This window comes from Vigna unguiculata, chromosome 3, assembly GCF_004118075.2.
Source record: "Vigna unguiculata cultivar IT97K-499-35 chromosome 3, ASM411807v1, whole genome shotgun sequence".
NCBI lineage: Eukaryota > Viridiplantae > Streptophyta > Magnoliopsida > Fabales > Fabaceae > Vigna > Vigna unguiculata.
In genome coordinates, this window is record NC_040281.1 from 42,223,639 (window position 1) to 42,246,137 (window position 22,499).

General features: G+C 30.3%; 2 protein-coding genes across 3 annotated transcripts; one reads left to right on the forward strand and one right to left on the reverse strand.

Moving 5' to 3' along the window:
- Positions 1-3,698: 3,698 nt before the first annotated feature.
- On the reverse strand, positions 3,699-5,294 carry LOC114175459 (GDSL esterase/lipase EXL3-like). Its single transcript, XM_028060217.1, has 5 exons — positions 4,931-5,294; positions 4,720-4,850; positions 4,383-4,616; positions 4,007-4,262; positions 3,699-3,892 (listed from the first exon to the last, which is right to left on the reverse strand). The coding sequence occupies exons 1-5, from the start codon at positions 5,292-5,294 to the stop codon at positions 3,699-3,701; spliced, it is 1,179 nt and encodes a 392-aa protein (XP_027916018.1).
- Positions 5,295-19,258: 13,964 nt separating this feature from the next.
- LOC114176238 (rac-like GTP-binding protein ARAC6) lies at positions 19,259-21,496 on the forward strand. Of its 2 annotated transcripts, none has more exons than XM_028061207.1 (9): positions 19,259-19,350; positions 19,470-19,571; positions 19,653-19,775; positions 19,886-19,973; positions 20,047-20,156; positions 20,318-20,381; positions 20,845-20,909; positions 21,008-21,073; positions 21,166-21,496. In XM_028061207.1, exons 3-9 carry the CDS (start codon positions 19,677-19,679, stop codon positions 21,265-21,267), a joined length of 594 nt encoding a protein of 197 aa, XP_027917008.1. In that variant the 5' UTR covers positions 19,259-19,350; positions 19,470-19,571; positions 19,653-19,676; the 3' UTR covers positions 21,268-21,496. The 2 variants fall into 2 exon arrangements, with proteins under 2 accessions (XP_027917008.1, XP_027917009.1); XM_028061208.1 differs by having other exon boundaries at positions 19,470-19,542.
- Positions 21,497-22,499: the final 1,003 nt, after the last annotated feature.

The following is a 22,499-nucleotide window of genomic DNA, read 5'->3' on the forward strand; positions in this document are numbered from 1 at the left end:
TTCGTAATTGATTTGTTTAGGATCTCGATGAAACGAATAGATGTTGACAACTTGAAATTGTACGTGAAATAGAACTCTATGTTGGATAGATATAGTTTGCTGTTATGTATTGATGAGGTTTTTGATTGGAAATCAAGGTAAATACAAAATCCTTGAATTTTTATGTTGTCATAAACTTTCAAAGTTAATGTTAAAATATTATATTTATGTTGTTGAGATAGAACTATACACATAAACTTTTTTATGACAAAACTGAGTTTATGATTATGTTTATTTGTGTGTTTTTTTAGGAATGATTTGAGGAAGAAAGAGAGGAAGAGTTTGAAAGTATTAGAAGGTGAAATTAATGTTGTTTCTTTTAAGAAATTCAGAGGTGATTTTAAAGTGAATTAGGAGGTGAAGTTTGTGACTATATTGATTGATGTAATATATTAAAAAAAAACTAATAGATAAAAAGTTAGATTATCAAAAAATTCCTATTGTTATAGGTTATATAAAATTATATATAAATGATTTATAATTATTTTTATAAATTTTATTCAATAATTAAAATTATAAAAAGAATATTTAAAAAATGAAAATATAACAATATATTTTGTATAAAAATAAATTTAATATGGAAGGTGAAAAATAAGTAAAGTTTATAAGAGTAGTGTGAGTAAAAATAAATACGAAGTGGATAAATTAGTCATTTAGCATTTGTCACCCTCCAATTCTACTGAGACTAGAGGGATGACATTTATTATGAATCTGGCTAATCTTCCCTCTCTATCCCTTTCCATCACCCCAAAAATAGACATGTCAAAGTGAGTCAACCCGGCTTACATAGGTTGGCTCACCATGAGTCAAGTTGAAAATGAGTGACTCAAACCCGACTCACTTTATGGTGAGCCAGGAATTTTGCAACCCGGCTCAACCCACCACGAGTTGGTGGGTTATGTGGGTTGGCTTACCAATCCACATAAAAAAATTATTTATTTATTTTAAGGATTCAAATATTTAAATAATTTTTTAAGCAACCCATAAGATAACAATCACAGTAAAATCAATAACCAATATTTTTATCATGCTCACCACCAATATATGATGAATTGTTTCCAAAAAAGTGTCCATATAGTCCAAGAAAACATGACTAATATTACACATTTTTTGTCATACTATTCAACAAAATATAAATAAAAAACTTCACATTTTTTTCATACTAATTTAGAAAGAATTGTTTATAAGACGGTTGCTCGAGTAATTTACTATAAAGATTTGAGCCAAAAAGAACAAAGCAATCATCCTCTAATACTTTCTTCCCATTCCTCTTGAATAGTGAATCCACCCAAAAGAATACAATTTGAATGGTCGTGGATATGATTGGTTTTTTTGGTCATTATTTGTAAATCTTGGTATATTTTGGTGTTTGATTGTTAAAAGAATTTAAGTTTTGAACTAAATTGAAATAAAACAAGAAGATTTTAATTTATATTGAGGGAAAATGTTAATAAGTAAAAAACTCATAATGTAATTTGTTGGAGTTTGAATTTGGGGTGAAATATGTCAAATATTCTAGTCAAGATCACCATTTAATATTAATAAGAAAAAAATTAACAAATAAACATTAGGTTAAAATGATTATATGTATTTATTTTTAAAAAATCAATTCAATTTTGTGTTTTGTAAAACCCACTTTTGTTTTAAGTATTTGGGCACTTATTGAGTAAGGGCCCATAGTCAGCCCCATTAGGGGCCTTCAGATCCTCCTTTTCATCCACTAACTTTCATTTTCTGTCTCCTTTTCAAAAACAGTCTACCTCTTTTCTCCCTTGTGTGAAAGAGAAGCTCTGCTAGGGCACAACAAGATCCTCCCTTGAGCTTACTGAACGTTATCATCTACGTAAGTAGAACTCTAAACTCATGCTCCCTTTATTTTCTTTCCTGTTTGGAAGTTTTAGTTCCACTTTAACCTCTGCTAGGATCTTAGTTTTCGCCTCCTTTGGTTCTATTTTCCAACTCCGTAAACTGTAATCGTGTCATGGTGCTTTTCTTTTGGGGCTTGTTCTTGGGTTAGCACCTCTCAAGGTAAGGGAAGCTTGTACTCCTTCTTTTTCTTTGAAATGGATTGTACTTATTTTCTTTGGAATTTGCTGAGTATGTCTGATTGATGATTGCATTGAATGGGGATGAATTTCATGTTTGAGTACCTATGGGTTAGAGAATTTTAGGTAGTTTAGAATGCGATTGGAATGAAAGATATTGGTTGTTGCAATTGCTCAGTTTGGTAACATCTATAAACCATTTTGAAATGAGTTTGAGAGATAAAAGTGCAAGATATGGTGTGGTGCTATCCATTTTCCTACACTACACACTTTTCGTAAAATAAAGTTTCCTACTTTGTTAACCGTTGGATCGGTCTGAAATGTTAACAGCTGATCCTAGACACATAGTTCTTGAATTTGACCGGTCGGATCTTGAATCGGAGGTCTTTAGTGAGATCAGTTTTTATTGCAAGGTTCTTGTAGTTTTGGTTGTTGACAACATTGACCTTTGTTGCTTGTTTGGTGCATAACTTTCTCTATGGTTATTCAATTAAGTTGGTTCTTGTTGCATTTTATTCTTGATTCAATCATCTTTAATTTGAATATAAATACAAAATTTTTTGATATTTACACAAACTGCAGTTTTATTTCTAAAATCCCAAATTGTTTGCATAATGTGTTGTTAAGTTGGATTGGATAAAAATTATAAGAATTAGTTATTTTCCAAGAGAGACATATGTTGTATGGTTTTTAATATGTGTTTTCAAATGCTTGTGTGAGAATATAGGAGATTCCATGGGCGAAATCCTATTTGATTTAATTAGTAGTGTGTTTATTGATGTAAGGAGTTAGTAATGGAGATTTATCCTGATACTCTAATGCTCATTCAAGACTCGTGTATGGTAGAATTAGTCATGTGGTGAGAGGGACAAGAGGTTCTGTCTTTAAGAACATCCACAGGGTTCTTATGACGGTTAAAGGTACTAACCTTGTGTGGTTGGGTAAAACCCATTGACAATGACTGTACAAGTAGTAAAGACTACCACAAGTGTAAAAACCACTAAGAATCATACATCAATGTCTAGATTCGGATAAGTGAGTCTAAAGTGTCAACTTGTGTGATGGGTTAGTTGATATTGTTTAGCTTAGTGTAATTTGTGTGTATGTGTGATATTTTATAATTAATATAAGACGATAATGATACTCCTTTTCTTCTGTATTTCTAACTATTAACGGCATCTAAGCAGACCAGGAAATATGCTCAATCTGCGATTCCCCTTAAGCCTATGTTTTTGTCAGTAAGAGACCCAAGCTCTGCATCTTCATAGTTCATATCCAACACTTACCTTAACTTCCATATTTACTCCAACAAAAATCCTAACATATTTTTAAATCAATCCAAACCCATATTAAATATATTTTCAAGACATAAAATAAAGAAAAAAGTATTGCTATCTTGAACACCATGCATAAAAATGTTAAACCAGTAACCAATCAAACAAGAACAAATAGATTAAAGTAATATAATTCAATGTATTTTCATAACAAGGCAACCAACCTTTGGAGTCACTCTCATGATCACACTAATGTATAACATAACATTCCTTACAATCTCTTACAACATATTAGGCATAAAACCAGACAAATTAAATCCATAGACAACAAAGCAGATCCTTAAAAGAACTGGTTAATTTTTTCATCAAGAGTTAAAGTACTAAGAACATAGTAAGCCCTCTCTGTTGGATGGTAACTGTCCCAAAATATGTAGTCAGAAGAGTTAGAGCACGTGTTTATGACGTAGCGGTTGCACAAAATGCTCACTTCTATATTCCCTGTGCCGCAGCATCCTTTCACTATCACTTCGAAACCTTCACCACAACCATAAAAAACAAGACCAGTCACATGATTTCATAAATGCTGTTCTTTCACAAATATAATGTTACATTGTAATGATAACTAATAGATGTGATTGATGGTGTTACCATATTTAGCAGGATTTGTAATCATTTTTAGCAATCCATGGTAAGAATCAAGGTAAACAAGTCTAGTGTCAGGTAACTTCTTTCCAAGTGCATCCATTTGGGAAGAAAGCTTCGAATTGAAGAGCATTGCTGCTTCGTTAGAAGATGCCACACATGCTCTATCTAACCCTCCACCCATTGTTCTTTGTGAGGGCACACACCCTATAGCTGGTACACCAAATACTCCGATCCTTCTAGCTCCCATTCCATAAAGTGTCTGCATAACAAACATAAATAAAACAAAAAACTTTAAAAGGTTTTTGTATAGTAGATGCATTTGTGTATTCTATATATTACCATTCTCAGTTTTTGTTTATCTTTTACATATCTAACATACCTCCAAGAACTTTGAGGCTTCAGAGGCCATTAGATCAGTGTATGAAGGAATATCATACTCAGCACGTCTGAATGGTGATTGAGTGTAAGTATTGGCAATGTCATCACTTCCTATGCAAATAATGTATACGCTCTTAGACACTATATGTGTGGTTCTGTTTCCTCCAACTGCATCATTTATCTTCTTTATATACTCCTTGAACATCACTAATTGATCTGACAATGACATCACAGACTTGTGACAGAGAAAGAATGCACTGAAGTTAGCTTTAAGATGTGCCAAAGTAAATTAATTAGCTTTAGCATAACATGAACAAGTTGCATATATGGTTATGTACCACTAGTTCAGCTGTTAGAGGATCATATCCTGCCCCACCTGAGGCAAAGCTTACACCAGTGAGGAGATCTTGAAGTTGCAAACTTGGATCAAGATAAGGAGGTAAGAACTTCTTCACTCCAAATTTTGCAGCTGAAAATGAAACAAAGTTGTCAAGGAATTGAATAGTTCGTGCTCTATAACTGTTGTTAAAAGAGCATGAAAGTTTGTACCAATAATATCTGATGGGACTAAGCCATTGCTGAACCTCCCAGATGGATGATTTCCTTCTGCAAAATCTCTACCATATGGTGGGAAATTGCATTTGACAAGAGTGGAGATGTAGTTGTTGTTTCCTGTATCTACAATGGAGTCCCCAAAGACGATGACTGCAGGCACAGTTTCATTGTTTGGTATGGTCAGTGCAGAAACATGTTGAAACATGAGAATGACTAGAAGCCATTGAGAAAGAAGCTTTCCACAGAGAAGACTCATGCTTCTGTATCTATTGTTTCCAATGTTGTTTTTGAACATTCTAAGTTTTGGTTTAAGCAACTTATAGAAAAACTTGATGGTGTGTCTTCCATACGATGCCATTGTCATAGGAAGAGATTTTAGTGAATGATTGCATGATATTTCTGTTTGCAAAATTGTAATATATTTTTATTAATTGATAAAATGTAATTTCTTATATGCAAACTAATGTTTATTTGTCATTATTTTTGTTTGCTGTGTTGAGGTATCTCCTTAGGCTTCATACTGTTACTTCAATGAAATACAAGTATTAACATACAGAATTTCTCTGCTCTATATTTGTGAATTTATTTTAAAATTTCACACCTAGAAAATATTCGCACCAAAGGCATGGTTATCATACCAAAAACCTACGAACATATTATTAGCATGACAATTTTATTATAGAAATAACTAAACAATAATAAATTTTATAATGTTATCCTATTAATAAATAAACACTCACTCTTAAAATTAAAACTAGTTCTTAGAAAATATAAATTATTACTTTATTAAAAATTAAAATGTCCTTGCCAAATTTGTAGTGAATGATTGCTTACTAATATGTGACATATAGTAATGTCAAATTTGATTTTAATTCTGTTCATCACATACTTGAACTAGATTGGATATTTTTTTTTTAAATGTGGGTTAAATTAAATTAGATTCACCTAACTTGTGTATGAATGACGGGTTGACACATAATCCATTACTACCAACTCTTTATCAGTTTTTTTATTAGTTTTATTATTATTTTTATAAGTATTTTATTATAATCTTTTATTATTCATAATTATGATGTATTTGATTTTTTAAATATTAAAATATTGTTTAATAATATTTAAATAGTTAAGATGTATCATTTATTTGTAAATTATCCAAGTTAACTTAACTACTGTCTTTATAATAATATTTGATAAAATAGATAGATACTTTGATTATACTATTATAAAATAACGAGTGAAGTAAACTTATTTTATAAATATATAAAATAAATTAATAGAACAAAACATACTTATATAAATTAACTCACTAACTCAAGGTCAAGCCTAATTACAATTTTTTTTTTACCGTGATTGGTTCTCTTTCACACTCTAGTGACAAAGGTGAAAAAAACAAACATCTAAAGATAAATAATTTAAAATAACTATTTTTTTTTGAAATCTTAATGTAAAAAGAAAAGTTTTGAATGGATTAATTTCGAGCTTTGTGGTAGTAATGCACCTGTCATCCCAAGAATATTGTTCTCCGGCTGCAATTTGTTTTTCTCATATCAACCATGTGAGTGATCATCTTCTATCATAAAGTATAACCTTTATCTATTCATTCGTTTTGTTACGGAGAAAAAATGGTCTACGTCACGTGTTATGAGATTCAATTTCAAACCTATAAAATAGAGTTTTATAAGTAATGTTATTCTTCATATTTTAATCATACTTAGTTTTCTTTTGAATTTTATAAATAGTTTAACAAATTTCTTTTTTAATAGACTTTTATTTCTCTAAATTGTGGACACTAATTCTTTTGGTTCTCATATTAAATATTTTATTTTGTAAATCTTAATTTAGTGAAATATTATTTAGTTTTGAGGGTCGGATGGTATTGGCTTTATTATTGATAAGATATATTTAATTTACATTCTTTTTAATTAATCTCTATCAAGATTTTAAGAAGTCATGTTGATATGAAGAAATATGTGATTAAGTATGTAATCGTTTGTTTAACTTGTCAAAGTCTAGAGTTAAACATTAAAGACCTAAGAAGATGTTGCATTAGTTGGACATTCTTGTGTGGAGGTGCAATAATATATCAATGGATCTTTTATAGGTGACATTAATTAACTTATGATGTAGGTTAGACATATCAAGTCACAATCGAACTATGTCGCTTAAGCTATTACATATAAAGAGTCGTGTCTTAACTATTAACTAAAGCTTTTGGTCCAATAATAAATACTTTAACCAAATTTAGTGTCAATGTCACTAAAAATGGTTGCATTTTAATTATCAATTATAATTTTTGATCTAATGATAAGTCCTTGATTCAACAAGATTTTTCCATTTGTCGTGTTCCTTGAGAAGTTGATGTAGTATGGGTAATAATGGATCAACGGAAAAATATTGTATATTTCTTACCTATAAATGTTAAGATTTCTATGTAAAAGTTGACATAAATTTATAGTAGTAAAGTTGTCATAGTGCATGAGGCACATTCCAATATTATATTAAATAGAGATTTATGTTTCACTTCTAGATTCTAGTAGACATTTCAAGAATTTTGGAAACTAGATCTCAACTTAGCTCAACCTACATTCCATATACTTACAGATAATAAAAAAGAACGATCCAATATTAAAAGATTTTTCGAGAACTTCTAATTTAGGTCACTTGGGCAACTAGAATAAAATTTTGCCACTTATGAAATTTACCTATAATAACAATTAACAAACAATCATTGATATGAATCAATGAGTCGTTGTGAAACATTGTAATGTAGAAATGTAAGACATTTTTGCATTGGATTCAAGATGGACAAAAGTTTTTTTATTAGACTTGAGTTTACTTTAACATAGTAGACATATGTTAGTACATAAAAAATCATATGCATATTAGAGAAGAATATTTTTAAAATTCGTTGTTGGTGGTTACACAATTTATTTGTGTGAGAACGACTATCCAAATGGTATTATAGTCTAAATAATCAACAATTATAAGTATTTAGAAAAGAACATACAATATAATGTAGATCTCTTGTTTCACTTATAGTCTAAATCATATGGTGTAAGACATTATGTAATGAGAAATTGAGGAGAAGTTCATAAATACTAGAATATTTGTAAGATGCTTAGACTAAGGTTGTAATAAATCAACCTTCGTTCTTTATTGATGTACTAAATTGACCTTAATCCTTTGATTTTTTTTTTCTTTTTTGATATATGGTATTAGATCAAAGTCTTGCTTTGAAAGTGTTACGAGACATGTTTAATATAAGTATTTCAAAAGACATTTGTATGTTTTTCTTTATTTTTATCTATTTATGTTTAGATTCAATATTAGACGGAATATATGAGGAGGAACCATGTAAGTTTACCAACTTAATAACATCATCAGCTAAATTGAATATATTGGGCCAAAATAAATATTATCTCATCCTTAAAACCTAAAACCTAGGACACATACATTATCATCTTGAAGTCTCACACTACTAAGAATCCAGTAAAAATAATATACATAGGTTGTGATCTCAATATTTGCAAAATTCATTAATTACAAATTTATGACCTTATTTACACTCACACTGATTTAAGTGTCAAAATGACTTTTCAGAAATCTCCCACACTCTCCATGCACACGCTAAAATACAAATATACTTAAAGTGTTGAATAAAAATAAAATAAGACTGTAAAGAAAGTTCGAAGTGCAAATATCTCTTGGATATCTCAATTTTCTAAAATAAACATTTTATCTTATAACGTTAAGAATTAGTGTAGTCAAATATTAGTGAATAGATGTGCATATTATAAAACTAACTCAGAAAGAAAAGAATAATTATAATTACCTACCCACAATATTATATCTAATTATATGTAACGTTTTTGAAGTCTCTTTCAACCACGTGCATTGTAACTCGAAGAAATTGTTCTAGAGAATTTCTTACTCAAAAGTTGAAAAATATTGAGTTAGAAAATATGTAGCACAAAATGATGAAAAAAATTGTGATTTGAAAACGATATATAGCAACGTGAGTAAAATTTAGAATATATAGGAATTATAGGGTTTAGAAGTCATTGAACATTAATGCACATGGTGAGAAGTTGGCAATGCCCACGAAACCTTTCATGCCAGTTGCCATGCCTTATAGCCTTCAACAACATTCAACTATACACCTAATTCATTACGTTACACCCTTTTTTTTCTCTTTTCTATGTCATCCATTTCAACAAACTTTTTTCACCCACTTATCTATATTCATATCTAAAACATTATTCAGTGTAATTTATATTTTACAATTTTTATAAAAAGTTATTTATTCAATATGATGTGAAATTCAAATTTTTATAATCTTCAATAAATTTTAATCAATCAAAGAAAAATATCCTCTGGTATAAGTGATTTTCAAAATGACTGAAAGATTGTATTCTTTCATGAATTTTTCCTTTTAATGAAAAATGTAATGAAGTGAAATTGTATTACTTAATGAAACTGAGATTTCTTTAATAAAAAGAATCATTGGTTAGATAGTGTGAAATGTTATATTGTTTATTCTTTTATTGAGGTTAGCAATCAGATATGACTTCTTATCTATAATGATATGGTATAATTATTCATTATGAATGAAAAAAAAAAATGTCTCTTTAAATGATTAAATCTTTTCACGTAAAAAATCGTTTACACAGAAAATAAATTTACATGAAACAAATATAAATATAAGAGAAACGGATTGTAAACTCTCTTTTTTCATAAAAATAATTAAAAAGTGTTATTCTGTAAATGGTTTATGTGTACCCAAGCAACTCAGTAAGCACATAGTGTATTAAATTTATATTTTATAAAAATTGGTGAGAACTAATCAAATCTAAATTATCAATGATTTAAAATTTTCTTTTTACATTTTTTATGTAAAATTATCTTTTGTATATTTTTTTGGATATTTCTTTATCACACCAATAATCTCGGAGTTCGATATTATGAAAAAGGTGAAAACAGTTTTTTTTTTTTTGTTCCCTAACCTAAGACCAAAATATACAACCAAACATTAAATGAAATCATTCCAAAAATTTGTGAGAAAAAAAGTGGCATAAATGATTAATTACTATATATTTAGATACATTTTGAATGGTTACACTTACTATAAAAGGACATCTTGGGATTAACTTTCTTAATATTGTTAGAAAAAGGGTTATTTGTGAAAGCTATTTCATTCTAACTTATTATTATAGTTCATGCATAAACATTTATGTCTTTTTTTTTCTTTTTCTGAAGAGAGTATATTAGAAAGGTTATATATATATATATATATATATATATATATATATATATATATATATATATATATATATATATATATATATATATATATATATATATATGACACCACAACCCAAAATTTTGAGGTATAGAGTTTATGAATTGTTTTTTCATATTATAAAGTTTTTAATTTTGTCATTTTTATTTAAATTTACACTTTGATTATTTCCAACCAACTTTTGATTTATAGAATATGTTTTAAAAAAATGTCAAGAAAAATTATACTCAAAACTATTACACCATTTGGATTATAAGACTCATATCGATTGATTGAGATTATTATTATTTTTTTATATTCTCCGTATTTTGATGTTCAAGTGAAAGTTTATATATATATTACTCATAAAAAGAATAAAAAGATAAGAACTAGAGGTAGGTTTTTAGTTGTAATGGTTCGTGTGTTCTTAGATTGCGTGTGGTTTCTATTTATTTGGTGAAAGCAACCACTAACTAATTCATCAATACAATACACACATCCATTGTTGCATCACCTTAACCATCTATTACTTCATCCAAATCTTCCCTCCTTCTCCCTTCTTCATGTTCATGGATTTTGGAGTTCCAACATAAAATAATAATGTTTTTCTCATTTACCAATCTAATTCATTTAAAAAATACCTAACCTCAAGGAATAATACAACACAATTATAAAATAAGAAATATTAAAAGAAAATTGGTTACCATGATTTATACATATTTGGACAAACCGCTTCATAAATGCTTCTAGAAGAAAAAATAATAAGAAAAAATTAAACAAATTTCTTTGAGTTTTTTTTTTATCAGCAAAGAATAAAATTTAATTAAGTAGAGCATTTAAGGGGTGCTCTAACCCTTATACAAAAAACATAACCTGTAAGTGTTGATGCATAGCTTAGCAAAAAAGAGTCATCAACCAAAACCTACCAAGAACAAAGATGTAGCCTTAGTATATCACCATGACACTACACATAAGGCTCTGTAACATCTATGAAACTATTGACATACGACCCCCTCTATTGCAGATATGAAGTTGTTGCCTCTGATATAGCAGCAGTCAGCCCCCTCTAGCACTATTGTTGTGCAGTTCCATAGCTACAGAACTCAGTCATGTCTGATGTGTTGCAAACTGGATCCTGCAGCATCGCTATAGTTAAGCCTTGCATTATGATACTTTCTTCCCTTCACTTGAGGAACCTGCATTTGCTTACCTATCACACTGAAACACACAACATTACCGTATCATAGAGATTTTAGACATGTATGTGGGGATAAGCACCAATCACTATAGGAGAACAAGGCAGCTGGGATTTTGTGCTTCATCCACACCCAAGTTGTCATTTGAGCCTGACTAAAGATTTCTATAGGGTCAACTTTCCTTTGTTTAAAGATTACATTGTTCCTATGGTTCCAAATTTCCCCTATAATAGCTAACCACATTCCTCGCCAAGCTAGATTTTGTCTACTATTAAAGTCAAAAAGATGGAAGTGTTGAAAGTTGATCCTGGCTTTAATGTGGTGCACAGTGCATAACCCTAACCACCTGTCACACATATTCCAAACTATTTGGGTCACCCTACAAGAGAAGAATAGATGGTCTGTAGTCTCTTCATGTGCATTACACAAATCACAAAGACTATGTTGTAGTTGAACCCCCTCTTAAGTAAGTTATCCTTAGTCGGTAATTTATCCAAGAATATTCTCCATCCTAGTATTTGAGCCTTAGGAGTTACTCTTGTGCTCCACAACATTTTGAACTCATTGTTCTGTACTTCTTCATCAGTTTTCTGCAATGTTTTATAAGCTATCTTTACTGAGTATATCCCATCCTCATCTTCTTTCCATTTCCAAGTATCAAAATACTCCTTTCGTAATCGTGGCCCGTCAATAACGAGGAGGAGTTGTTTCTCCATAGTTGATTCCCATACAAATCGTGGTCTCCTCCACAATAAGTCCCAATGCCAAACATTGTCCTCCCAGTGACCGACCTCCCCAATAGCACCATCTTTACAGTCTGATATCATGTACAACCTTGGAAACTTACTTTTAAGTGTTTCTTCCCCTACCCATTTGTCTTCCCAGAACTTCACTTTTTTCCCATCACCTAACACCCACTCAAAGCTATTATCAAACCAAAGACCTTGCAACGTGCCCCCGCAAACCTTATGGATGTTTGTCCACCATCTTGAAGCAGACTTTAATACGATAGGATCATTAAGGTTTCTCCATGACCCATACTTTGACTCTAGGACCTGTTTCCATAACCCATTATCCTCCGTACCTAATCTCCATTTCCATTTGGCTAAGAGTGCATCATTAAAATTTTGAATGTTCCTTATGCCAAGTCCCCCTGCCTCCTTTGATCTACATATATTCTCCCATTTGACCCATGCTATTTTCTTAGTTTCTGAACTCCAACCCCAGAGGAAGTTTCTTTGCATTTTTAGGAGTTTGTTGCTCACATATTTTGGCATTTTATAAAAGGATAGATAGTATAAAGACAGAGCAGATAGAACAAATTTAATTAAACATACTCGGCCAGCCATACTTATAAGTTTCCCTTTCCAGTTCAATCATGGGCTGCTAGAATTGTTTTAACCTTGGATTTCCTCCAATTGGCATTCCAAGGTATACAAACGGAATATCCATATGTTTGCAATTTAGGGTGTTTGAGAATACTTTCAACATAGATGCATCCAGGCCCAGGCCCCCGACTTTAGTTTTGGAGAAATTAACCCTAAGACCTGACGTCAGTTCAAAACTTCTTAATATAACCTTTAAAGTTCGTGCATTTTGAGCTTTTGCTTCGCACAGGAAGAGGGTATCATCAGCAAATTATAGTAGCCCCACATTTGTTTCATTAGAGCCGACCTTAATCCCACTATACAAGTCTTTCTTAACAGCATGTCTGACTAACCCTGCCAAGCCCTCTGCTACAATAAGAAAAAGGAAAGGTGTCATAGGATCTCCCTGTCTAAGACCTCTTGTAGGGGTAAACTCATTAGTGGGACTCCCGTTCACCAGAACTGACACCGAAGAGGAGCCCAAGCATTCTTTAACCCAACTGATCCATCTATCACAAAAGCCCATTCTGTCCATCATATGATATAGAAAATCCCAATTGACCGAATCGTATGCTTTTTCATAGTCAACCTTTACTATTGCCAGCCTTTTCTTTTTTTGCCTATATTCCTCCACTATCTCATTAGCTACCAAAATACTATCCAAGAGGCCTCTTCCTTTTATGAATGCTGATTGAGTGTTATCTATAATCTTAGGCAACACAGTTTTAAGCCTATTTGCTAGGATCTTAGATATTATCTTATACACACAACCGACTAGAGAAATAGGTCTATAGTCATCTAGGTCGAGAGGGGTTTGTTTTTTTGGTACTATTGCAATGAATGAAGCATTACACCCTTTTGGGATCTTCCCCTCTTTCCAGAACCATCTTACCGCATTGTTAACATCGTTCTTCAGCACCTCCCAGTTGTGCTTTAGGAAGAGAAAGTTAAAGCCATCAGGACCTGGACTTTTCGTTTCTCCACATTGGTTTATGGTCTCCTCTATTTCGTTATCACTTATTTCCTTCATTAATAGCATGTTGTCTTCCTCCGATATTGTTTGAAACTCAATGTTATGGAAGTTAATACTGAACGATTTAGGTGCGGAAAACCTTTTTTGGAAGACTCGCCTTACTTCCTCCCTTAACTTTGTTGGGTCCTCACACCACGTCCCATTCACGTTCACCCCTTTTAGTTCATTTGTAATCCTCCTCCATCTTATTCTTGAGTGGAAGTACTTTGAGTTGGTGTCCCCTTGTTCTATCCATTTGAGTCTTGCCTTTTGATTTAATAGTGCACTTTCCTTATGCAATATCAGCTTCAACTCACTTAAGACTTCCATGCGTCTTGCCTTATCTGCATCCCCGAGATTGCTTTCATCATCTTCTTTGTCTAGAGCATTAAGTTGTAGGAGAAGGTTTTGTTTCTTCAAACCTATGAATCCAAACACCTCTTTGTTCCATGTTTTCAAGTCAAACTTCAACTTTTTCAGCTTCTCCTTTAGAATTATCATCGGGTTTCCTTTCCCAATATAGGTTTCCCAAGATTGTTTTACCGTCTTCTTAAAAGTTGGATCAGATTTCCAAATGTTGAGTGTTTTAAATGGCTTAGGTCCCCAGTCAATTGTGACCGGTTTAAGCATTAAAGCGCAATGATCTGATACTTGCCTTCCCATAATGTATTGTCTACTATCTGGCCAATGCTCTAGCCATTCAGTAGAGACCAAAATCCTATCCATTCTACTCTTAGCCATTCCATTTTCTTTGTACCAAGTATATTTCCCTCCAATCAATAGCACATCTAACAACTCCATTGTCTCTATGAAATTATTAAAACCTTGAATCTCTCTTCGAGTTGTGTTTCCACTCGGATTAATGCCCTTCCTTTCATTATGTTTTCTTACCGCGTTGAAATCACCTAAAATACACCATTGACTACATATTTCTCCCATCTTGAAGTTAATTAATTCTTCCCACAATTTGACTTTTTCATTAAAATTGCAGGATGAATACACATTAAATACAACAACTGGAGTTAGGTCTCTATTGGCATTATTACAATACTCTCCTATGACTCCTATGTAAGAATCCCCTATAACATGCTTTGAGAACTTGAATCTGTCTTTATGCCACATTGTTAAAATTCCCCCCAAATTTCCCACTGCCGAGATGCTCACCCAGTTTATATTGTTATCCCCCGACAAGTTATAACAACTAGATGGTTGTAAATCTCGCAACTTGGTTTCCTGAACACATAACATGTCTACTCCTTCACTTACTAGTATCCCCTTTAGGTATTTCCATTTGAGACCCTCACCTAAGCCACTTATATTTATGCTAATGATTTTCATTATCAACTATATTCTTCCCTATTACACTATTCCCCTTATTCCTATCCTTGTTTTCCCTATGATCTAATTCCTTCAAAATTTGTTCCTCTTCCCCTGAAAAAGTGACCCCTATTTGTTTTGCTAGGCTCCAAATTGTTACTGATTCAGAATTGTTCGACGGGCATCTAGTGGACCAGAACAGTCTATTGCAATTTAAGATGTTATCGTCAGACAATGAATTGCATATAGTTTGGACCACTGACCTGAGAATTTTCCGTTTGCTAGCCTTACCATTCTCCTTCACTCTGCAGTTGTTGGTTGTTGGTTGTTTCGTACTTGATTCTCCAACCCAGAATTGCCGCCTCTCCTGGAAGTCTGTTGGGTCCAAAATTGATTCCTTGATTAACGTCATGTGATTCAACTTTGGGTTTCTCCTGCAATCTTGGCTTCCTGTTTCCTGATCAGACGCTCCAGCCCTATTGATTTGATGATCAAAACTCATGCTTTCACATCTTGGTTGTAGGTCGCATTTCTGTGATGGATGGTTACGTTTAGTTGGTCCCGTAAGAGTCGTGTCATGGTTCATGTTTACCGAGCCTAAGTGATCATTATTAGGGCCCAATTGTGTTTCCTTGACAATAGACTCAACATGATCCTTATCGACAAATTGGGTTTTCCCTAATATTGGCCCAAAATCACAAGTAAGAGGATTTTGTAAGTTTAAAAAAAAAATTAAAGAAATACGATTTTAACTCTCTTTTTTTCATGTTTTTTGGTTTTTAATCTATTAACTATAAAACTATCCTCAAGAATCTTAAGTTTGATTTATGAATCTTATTAGAATAACTTTAATTGAAACATGATGATCCCATTTTAAGTTTTTTATAATAATTGTCAGTACTAAATATCGCATTCAAAGTATGGTCTATTTTGAAAATTAGGATCTCATTATAATTTTCTTCTTAACAAATTCCTAGATACAAGAGATATATCAAATTCATTATTTTGTTCTAGTAATTTTATCCTTAAATATTAAGTTATGTTCTTGAAATTAGAAATATTAGTGGAATCTCACGTAAACATAACGTAGAATATCCAAAATTTTATTACAGAAGACAATTTTATTTAAATGTTATGGTCAATTAATTTCTCAAATAAATGAAGAGCAAATATGGTCTACAACAAATGATGTTAAGATACTACCATTAATATATTGTTAAACCATTAACCAATCTCACAACATTGTTAACCATTTATTTGGTTGATTGTTCCCAAGCACTAAATATTTTTCTCTCGTTTGAAAATTATTTTATAAAAAAAAAAATTCCATCTAAACATTCCTTATATATAAGGAAACGATTGTTCATAAGAAAAGATGTTGGCTTTGTCTTGATATACCATACAAAATTCGATCTACATTCATTCCTTGCATCTCATAACACCCTTTTTTGGAATTTAGAAGAAAATGATGCAGAATGAGCATGGTATATATATAAAATTAAATTCATTTTTTTTGTAACAAAAATTAAGGGCCCAAACCCAATAGCACACAGTCCAGCCCAAGTTTTCCAAGCCTCAGTACAGATGATGTATTAGTTTTTCTCTGTTTTCAAAAATATAAAATTGTTAACAAAATTACAAAAACATTTGTATAGCTTTACAAGCTCTCCCACTTCATAAATGTATTTTGTAGGGAAATTAAGGATGGGTTGATGTTAAACTCTCCTAGTTTAGGTTAAAACAAAAACCCTTAGCTATTGTGTTTTTTTTTTTTTTTTATTCATTAAGGATAAAGAGTGTTTAACTCCTTCACATTTGTATCTTTTATAAATATACATTCTGAATTTTAATCAACCCTCAATCTTTTTCTCATTCGTAAATGAATTGATTTTTGGTAAGATTTTTGTTTTCATTACCACTGAACTTTAAACTTTACAAATAACGTAAATAGTTATACGAAATTTTTATTTTATTTTAATTAATGTTTAAAAATTATTATTTTCTATAAATGATTATATTCTAATATTTATATAATATTTGTTAAGAATACAAGTGGGAGTCTAATTCCTACATTGAGTAGTAATAAGAAAGTTAAACATCTTATAAGAATGAGACTTATAAATTTATTGTCTTGAAGTTTTGAATTGAGAGTGGAGTCAATCTCGTGTGTGATACCTAAATTTATACATCATTTAAATCAATTTTTATAAATTATCAATATTCTTACATATAATGCTTAATTGAAGCAAGTTTTTAATTGTTTATGTAAACATCTATCATTTTATAAAATATTGTACTTTGATTAGACAAATTGATAATATGATTGTTTTATTTTTAAAAATTAATTAATTTAATATGTTTTTAGAATGAGATTTATACGTATTGCTGAATCGATAGAAGTCTAAGTTGAAATTCAAAATATTATTTTAAAATTGAATTGAATTGAATTTAAATTATTTTTAATAAAAAAATTATGATTTCATTTAATCATATTTTCCAGGAATAGTTACAATTATCGTTTATATAAATTTATAATTATTTACAAATTTATATTTAAATAATTTCTAGAAATTATTGATAAAATAAAAATATATGCCATGGGTTTTCCTTCAATTTTTTGATGTGGACTTAGACAAACACTCTCTTTTATTTAAGGTCAATTTACAAGATATTGTTCTTTTAAAACTCAAAGCTCTATAAAGGTTTTTTCTTAAATGAAGAATCAGAATTAAGGATGGAATGTGTATTAAAATGTCATTTACTTCGATTAAGTGATGCTAGATTATTAAATATATCAAAATAACTCTCAATGGATATAAGGGTAAGGATGATTAATTTCTATAATTACTTTTCCATTCTAAAGCATAGGGTGAAGGGAATAGAGATTCATCTTTAAAATCATTTCTTTATTTTCACATCAAAGTTTCGAGTTCATGTCCATTATAATAAGCTTTAATAAGGTTAGTTATTATCGGATTTGAACTCTAGAGTTTCATTATGATTTTGTCATATTTTAAAAAATTAAGAAAGGAAGGAGTATTTCAATTACATTTTACTTTAACTTTTATTTTCTTTTATTATTTTAAAAATAAGTTTATAAAAAACGTGTTAAAATTCAAAAGTAATTATTTTGTAAAAAATAACACTTCTTAACAAAAATTAAGCAAACAAACCCAATATCATTAACTTGAATACACACTGACCAATACTTTATTCTTCTTAACAACTGTTTCTCCAATGTTAATCCATTGTGCTCTCACACCCACTATATTTTTATATGTTATTTTTTTTATATTGGATATTTTAAATAAATTATGTTTACGCATACTTTAGGGAAAAAAATATTGCATAAATTGAAGACATTCTTATAACAAGGCCAAATATATATGATTCTGATTTTTTATAAATTAAAACGACAAATTTAGTTATATCAATTTTTTTTAACTTGTGGTTCGGATATCTTTGAACTACTTTTATTATAATATAAACTAACTTGCATGCGTTATGAAAAAAAGGTTGAAGATGTTTAGAACATAAATCTAACAGGGATAAGGAAACAAAAGGGGAAGAGGTAAAAGTTTTATTTTATTTTATTTTATCAGCAACAAAATTTATAGATATATAAATATATTGTCCCATGAATAGAATGACAAACATATAATTGTCTTATTTTTATTTTCTATCATCCGTTCTTTTACATTACCAAATATAATGAAACTGAAAATTTAGGTACAGTTTGTATTTGAAGGATAAACTAAAGTGATATTCACTAAGAACAAAATTTCTCTAGTTTACCCTTGAATATAAACTTTATTTTCTACTTTTTGTTAAAATAAAATAATATATATATATATATATATATATATATATATATATATATATATATATATATTCTACTTTTTGTTAAAATAAAATAACATTTAGATACTTAAAAGAAAAGGAGTCTCGGTCTGAACATTCTCCTGAGGAACCGACTTTCATTGCGATGCGATTAATGAGGTGTGTAAAATTTGCCACATAAAAGAAAATTACACTAAAAGAAAAAAAATTGGAAAAATTGAAATGAAAAACAAAACCGAAACGAACGATGATAGTAATAAAAATGGCATATAATGAACGCTTCAACAGGAAAATTTATCGGATTAGAAAAATTCTCGTCTCTTTCTCTTTCTTTGATCTCGTTCCGCAACAACAACAACAACGACTCACGTTCCTCATGCATAATTTCTATCTCCTCCAAAAGGGTTAGGGTTTCTCATTTTTCTTCTTCTTCTACTTCATCCAAATTCCTCTCTCTACTTTCTTTTTCTTGCACTTCCGGATTTTGTTTCAGGACTCTTTCTTTTTTGTGTATGTGTTTTAGAATTTGCCATGACGGAAGTTTGTAGATTTGAATTTTTCCTCAAAGAGATGCATGATTGAAGCAGAAAGTTGCGGTAAGCGGTGGTGGAGAAGAAATTGGAAGGTTGTGTGTGTGTGGTGTGCGGTGTGGGTGAGTTATTGATCAAGATCCTCAGATGAATGATATGAGGGTTTTGTTTTTTAGGTGAATAGAGGGTAATTGAAGAAGATGAGCGCTACTAGGTTCATCAAGTGTGTCACTGTTGGAGATGGAGCTGTGGGCAAAACTTGCTTGTTAATCTCCTATACCAGCAATACCTTTCCCACTGTCAGTTTTTTTTTTTTTCTTCTTTTTTCTTATTTTTTACAATAACATTTTCATTTTAATTTTACATCTTATTTCTTAATTTTGTATTTCTTGACTTTCGTTGGTAACAGGATTATGTGCCAACAGTTTTTGACAATTTCAGCGCAAATGTGGTTGTGAATGGAGCCACTGTTAATCTGGGACTGTGGGACACTGCTGGTAATATTGTTCCGATTCTTTTTTTCGTTTAATTAATTTTTTCAGATTTTTATTGTTTTATTTTGTGAAATAGGACAAGAGGATTACAACAGATTACGACCATTGAGTTATCGAGGTGCCGATGTTTTCATCTTGGCTTTCTCTCTCATAAGCAAGGCCAGTTATGAAAATGTTTCCAAGAAGGTATTAATTCTTCTTACTCTATTTTAGTTTGTTTTTCACTACCTTAATTATAATGCATATGTTATTATACCTTTAGACTGGAAAGTGATCTTTCCATGATAACTGCAAAAAATAAAAAAATAAAAAAATCCATTGATTAAAATTATTATTTTCATTTCCAGTGGATTCCAGAGTTAAAACATTATGCACCTGGTGTTCCCATTATTCTGGTTGGCACAAAGCTTGGTGAGTTAACCTCTACCTAATTTGTTTATGCATTTAATTGTTTCCTTCTAGCATATTAATCTATATAATATGAATTAATATTTATATCATGGAATCATGTATTTATATAACGTGATTGCTTATATTTTTTTTATAAGTTCATCGTTGATGAAGTTGTATAAATGGTTATGAATATATATCTCTATGAAATGTTTTGACATTCAAAATTTTCTTTTTTTATTTTTAGGTCTATTTGATCTTGTCATTCATATTTTTTTTACTTTTTGTGATTATTTTACTCTTATATGAATATGAAAGGGTTGTGTCAAACGATCTTTTTCTATGTTCTACGTTCATCGTTGTGATAATATCTAAGATTACATAAGAAAGAAGTAACTTTCACTCTTAGTCATAAACTTTGAACAATTTGGGTTAGGAATTGTGGTTGAACATGGTTAAGTTTTTGAAATTTGAAATGGGACAGATCTTCGAGATGATAAACAGTTCTTCGTAGACCATCCCGGTGCTGTACCCATTACCACAGTTCAGGTACAAATATATATATATTTTTTGTTCTTTAATTGTTTTACACTTACATTTGTATCGAATTTTAGGTTTTAGTCTAAAATTTTGTTGTGTTGTTAAAGGGAGAAGAACTTAAGAAGCTGATTAACTCACCTGCTTACATTGAGTGCAGTTCAAAATCACAAGAGGTTTTGTAGTCGAGTTATTTTGCTTCTGTTATTGCACACAATATTGGTTAAATTAATTGATAAAGTTGAACATTTTTTGGAGTTTATCGCAGAACGTGAAAGCAGTGTTTGATGCAGCCATAAGAGTTGTCCTTCAGCCACCAAAACAAAAGAAAAAGAAGAATAAAGGACAAAGAGCGTGTTCAATATTGTGATTATCACTATTTTTGTTCTGCCTAATATTGCCCTCCTCTTCTTCCATTTCTTCATTCCTTTGCCATTGAAGAAGTTGGAGTCTTCTGGGTCTTCATTTGACATACTCAACGTCTCCTTGGAGCATAAAGTGCTTGTGAATTCTAATTGTCAAATTTGCTTTTCATGCTACACACATTTTTTCATAACTTATGTTTTATGTATTAATTTACTGGAACTTCCCAGTTAGGAATTTACCACCTTATTTGCATGAATATATTTAAATTATTTTATAATTTCATATATACTGCTTTCTATATGTTTATCGACTCTCTATCATTTTGCTTAGTCCTATAAACGTTCAAACTTTTATCCTCCTTTCTTTCAATCAACATTTTAAGGATCAACAACGAGGCTTTATTAAGACATTACCATAGAAAAAAGAGATAAAAATTTAAAATATCTGACCTATTTACACAAAGGGTTGTAGATAATATTTTCTTTTATGTTTGCAACAACTATGGGATGTACACTTTGTTATATTTTTCAACCAAATAATAATAGTATTTTATTCAATTTAATTTCTCTTTATTTTATAAATTCAAACATAGTCATATAATATTTTGATATCCTTTACATTGTGATGTTTTAACGTACACAATTATAACTACATTATCCGACTTTTTAAGTTTAATATAGCCTTTTATTACTCAATCTAAATTAGTCTTATACTCAGCATAACATTGTTGAAATTGCAACGGTCCTAAAAAAAAGTTTTAGACAATTTCACTCATATCATATATAAATATTGAATAATATACACATTTATGGCGTAAAATCTCCTTAATTACATTTAGTAAAAAATTTACGATCAATTTGTTAATTTTCCAACTTTTAGTTAAAAAATAGTTTGACCTGATTTAACCACTTTGCTTTTTTAAAGGTATAATTTCCAAAAATGAAAAATCTTATAACATGTTTATAAAGAATAAACTATTTCTCTCTTTTCCTTGTATCATTGGCAGTCTTATTTAAATTTTGTATCACTTCACTAATGTCACTATTGCAAATAGACTCATAATGTTACCGATTCAATGTCAGTCCAATAAATAATAAACGTAAAAAATGACTGGTGGTAATTTTGTAATTAAAATGTCAAAATTTGCGTCGACTTGACTTGGAACTGATGTCATAGGTGCTTTCAAGAACAAAATGTTGACATTCTGAACATTGAGCAAATTAAGAATAAGGTGTT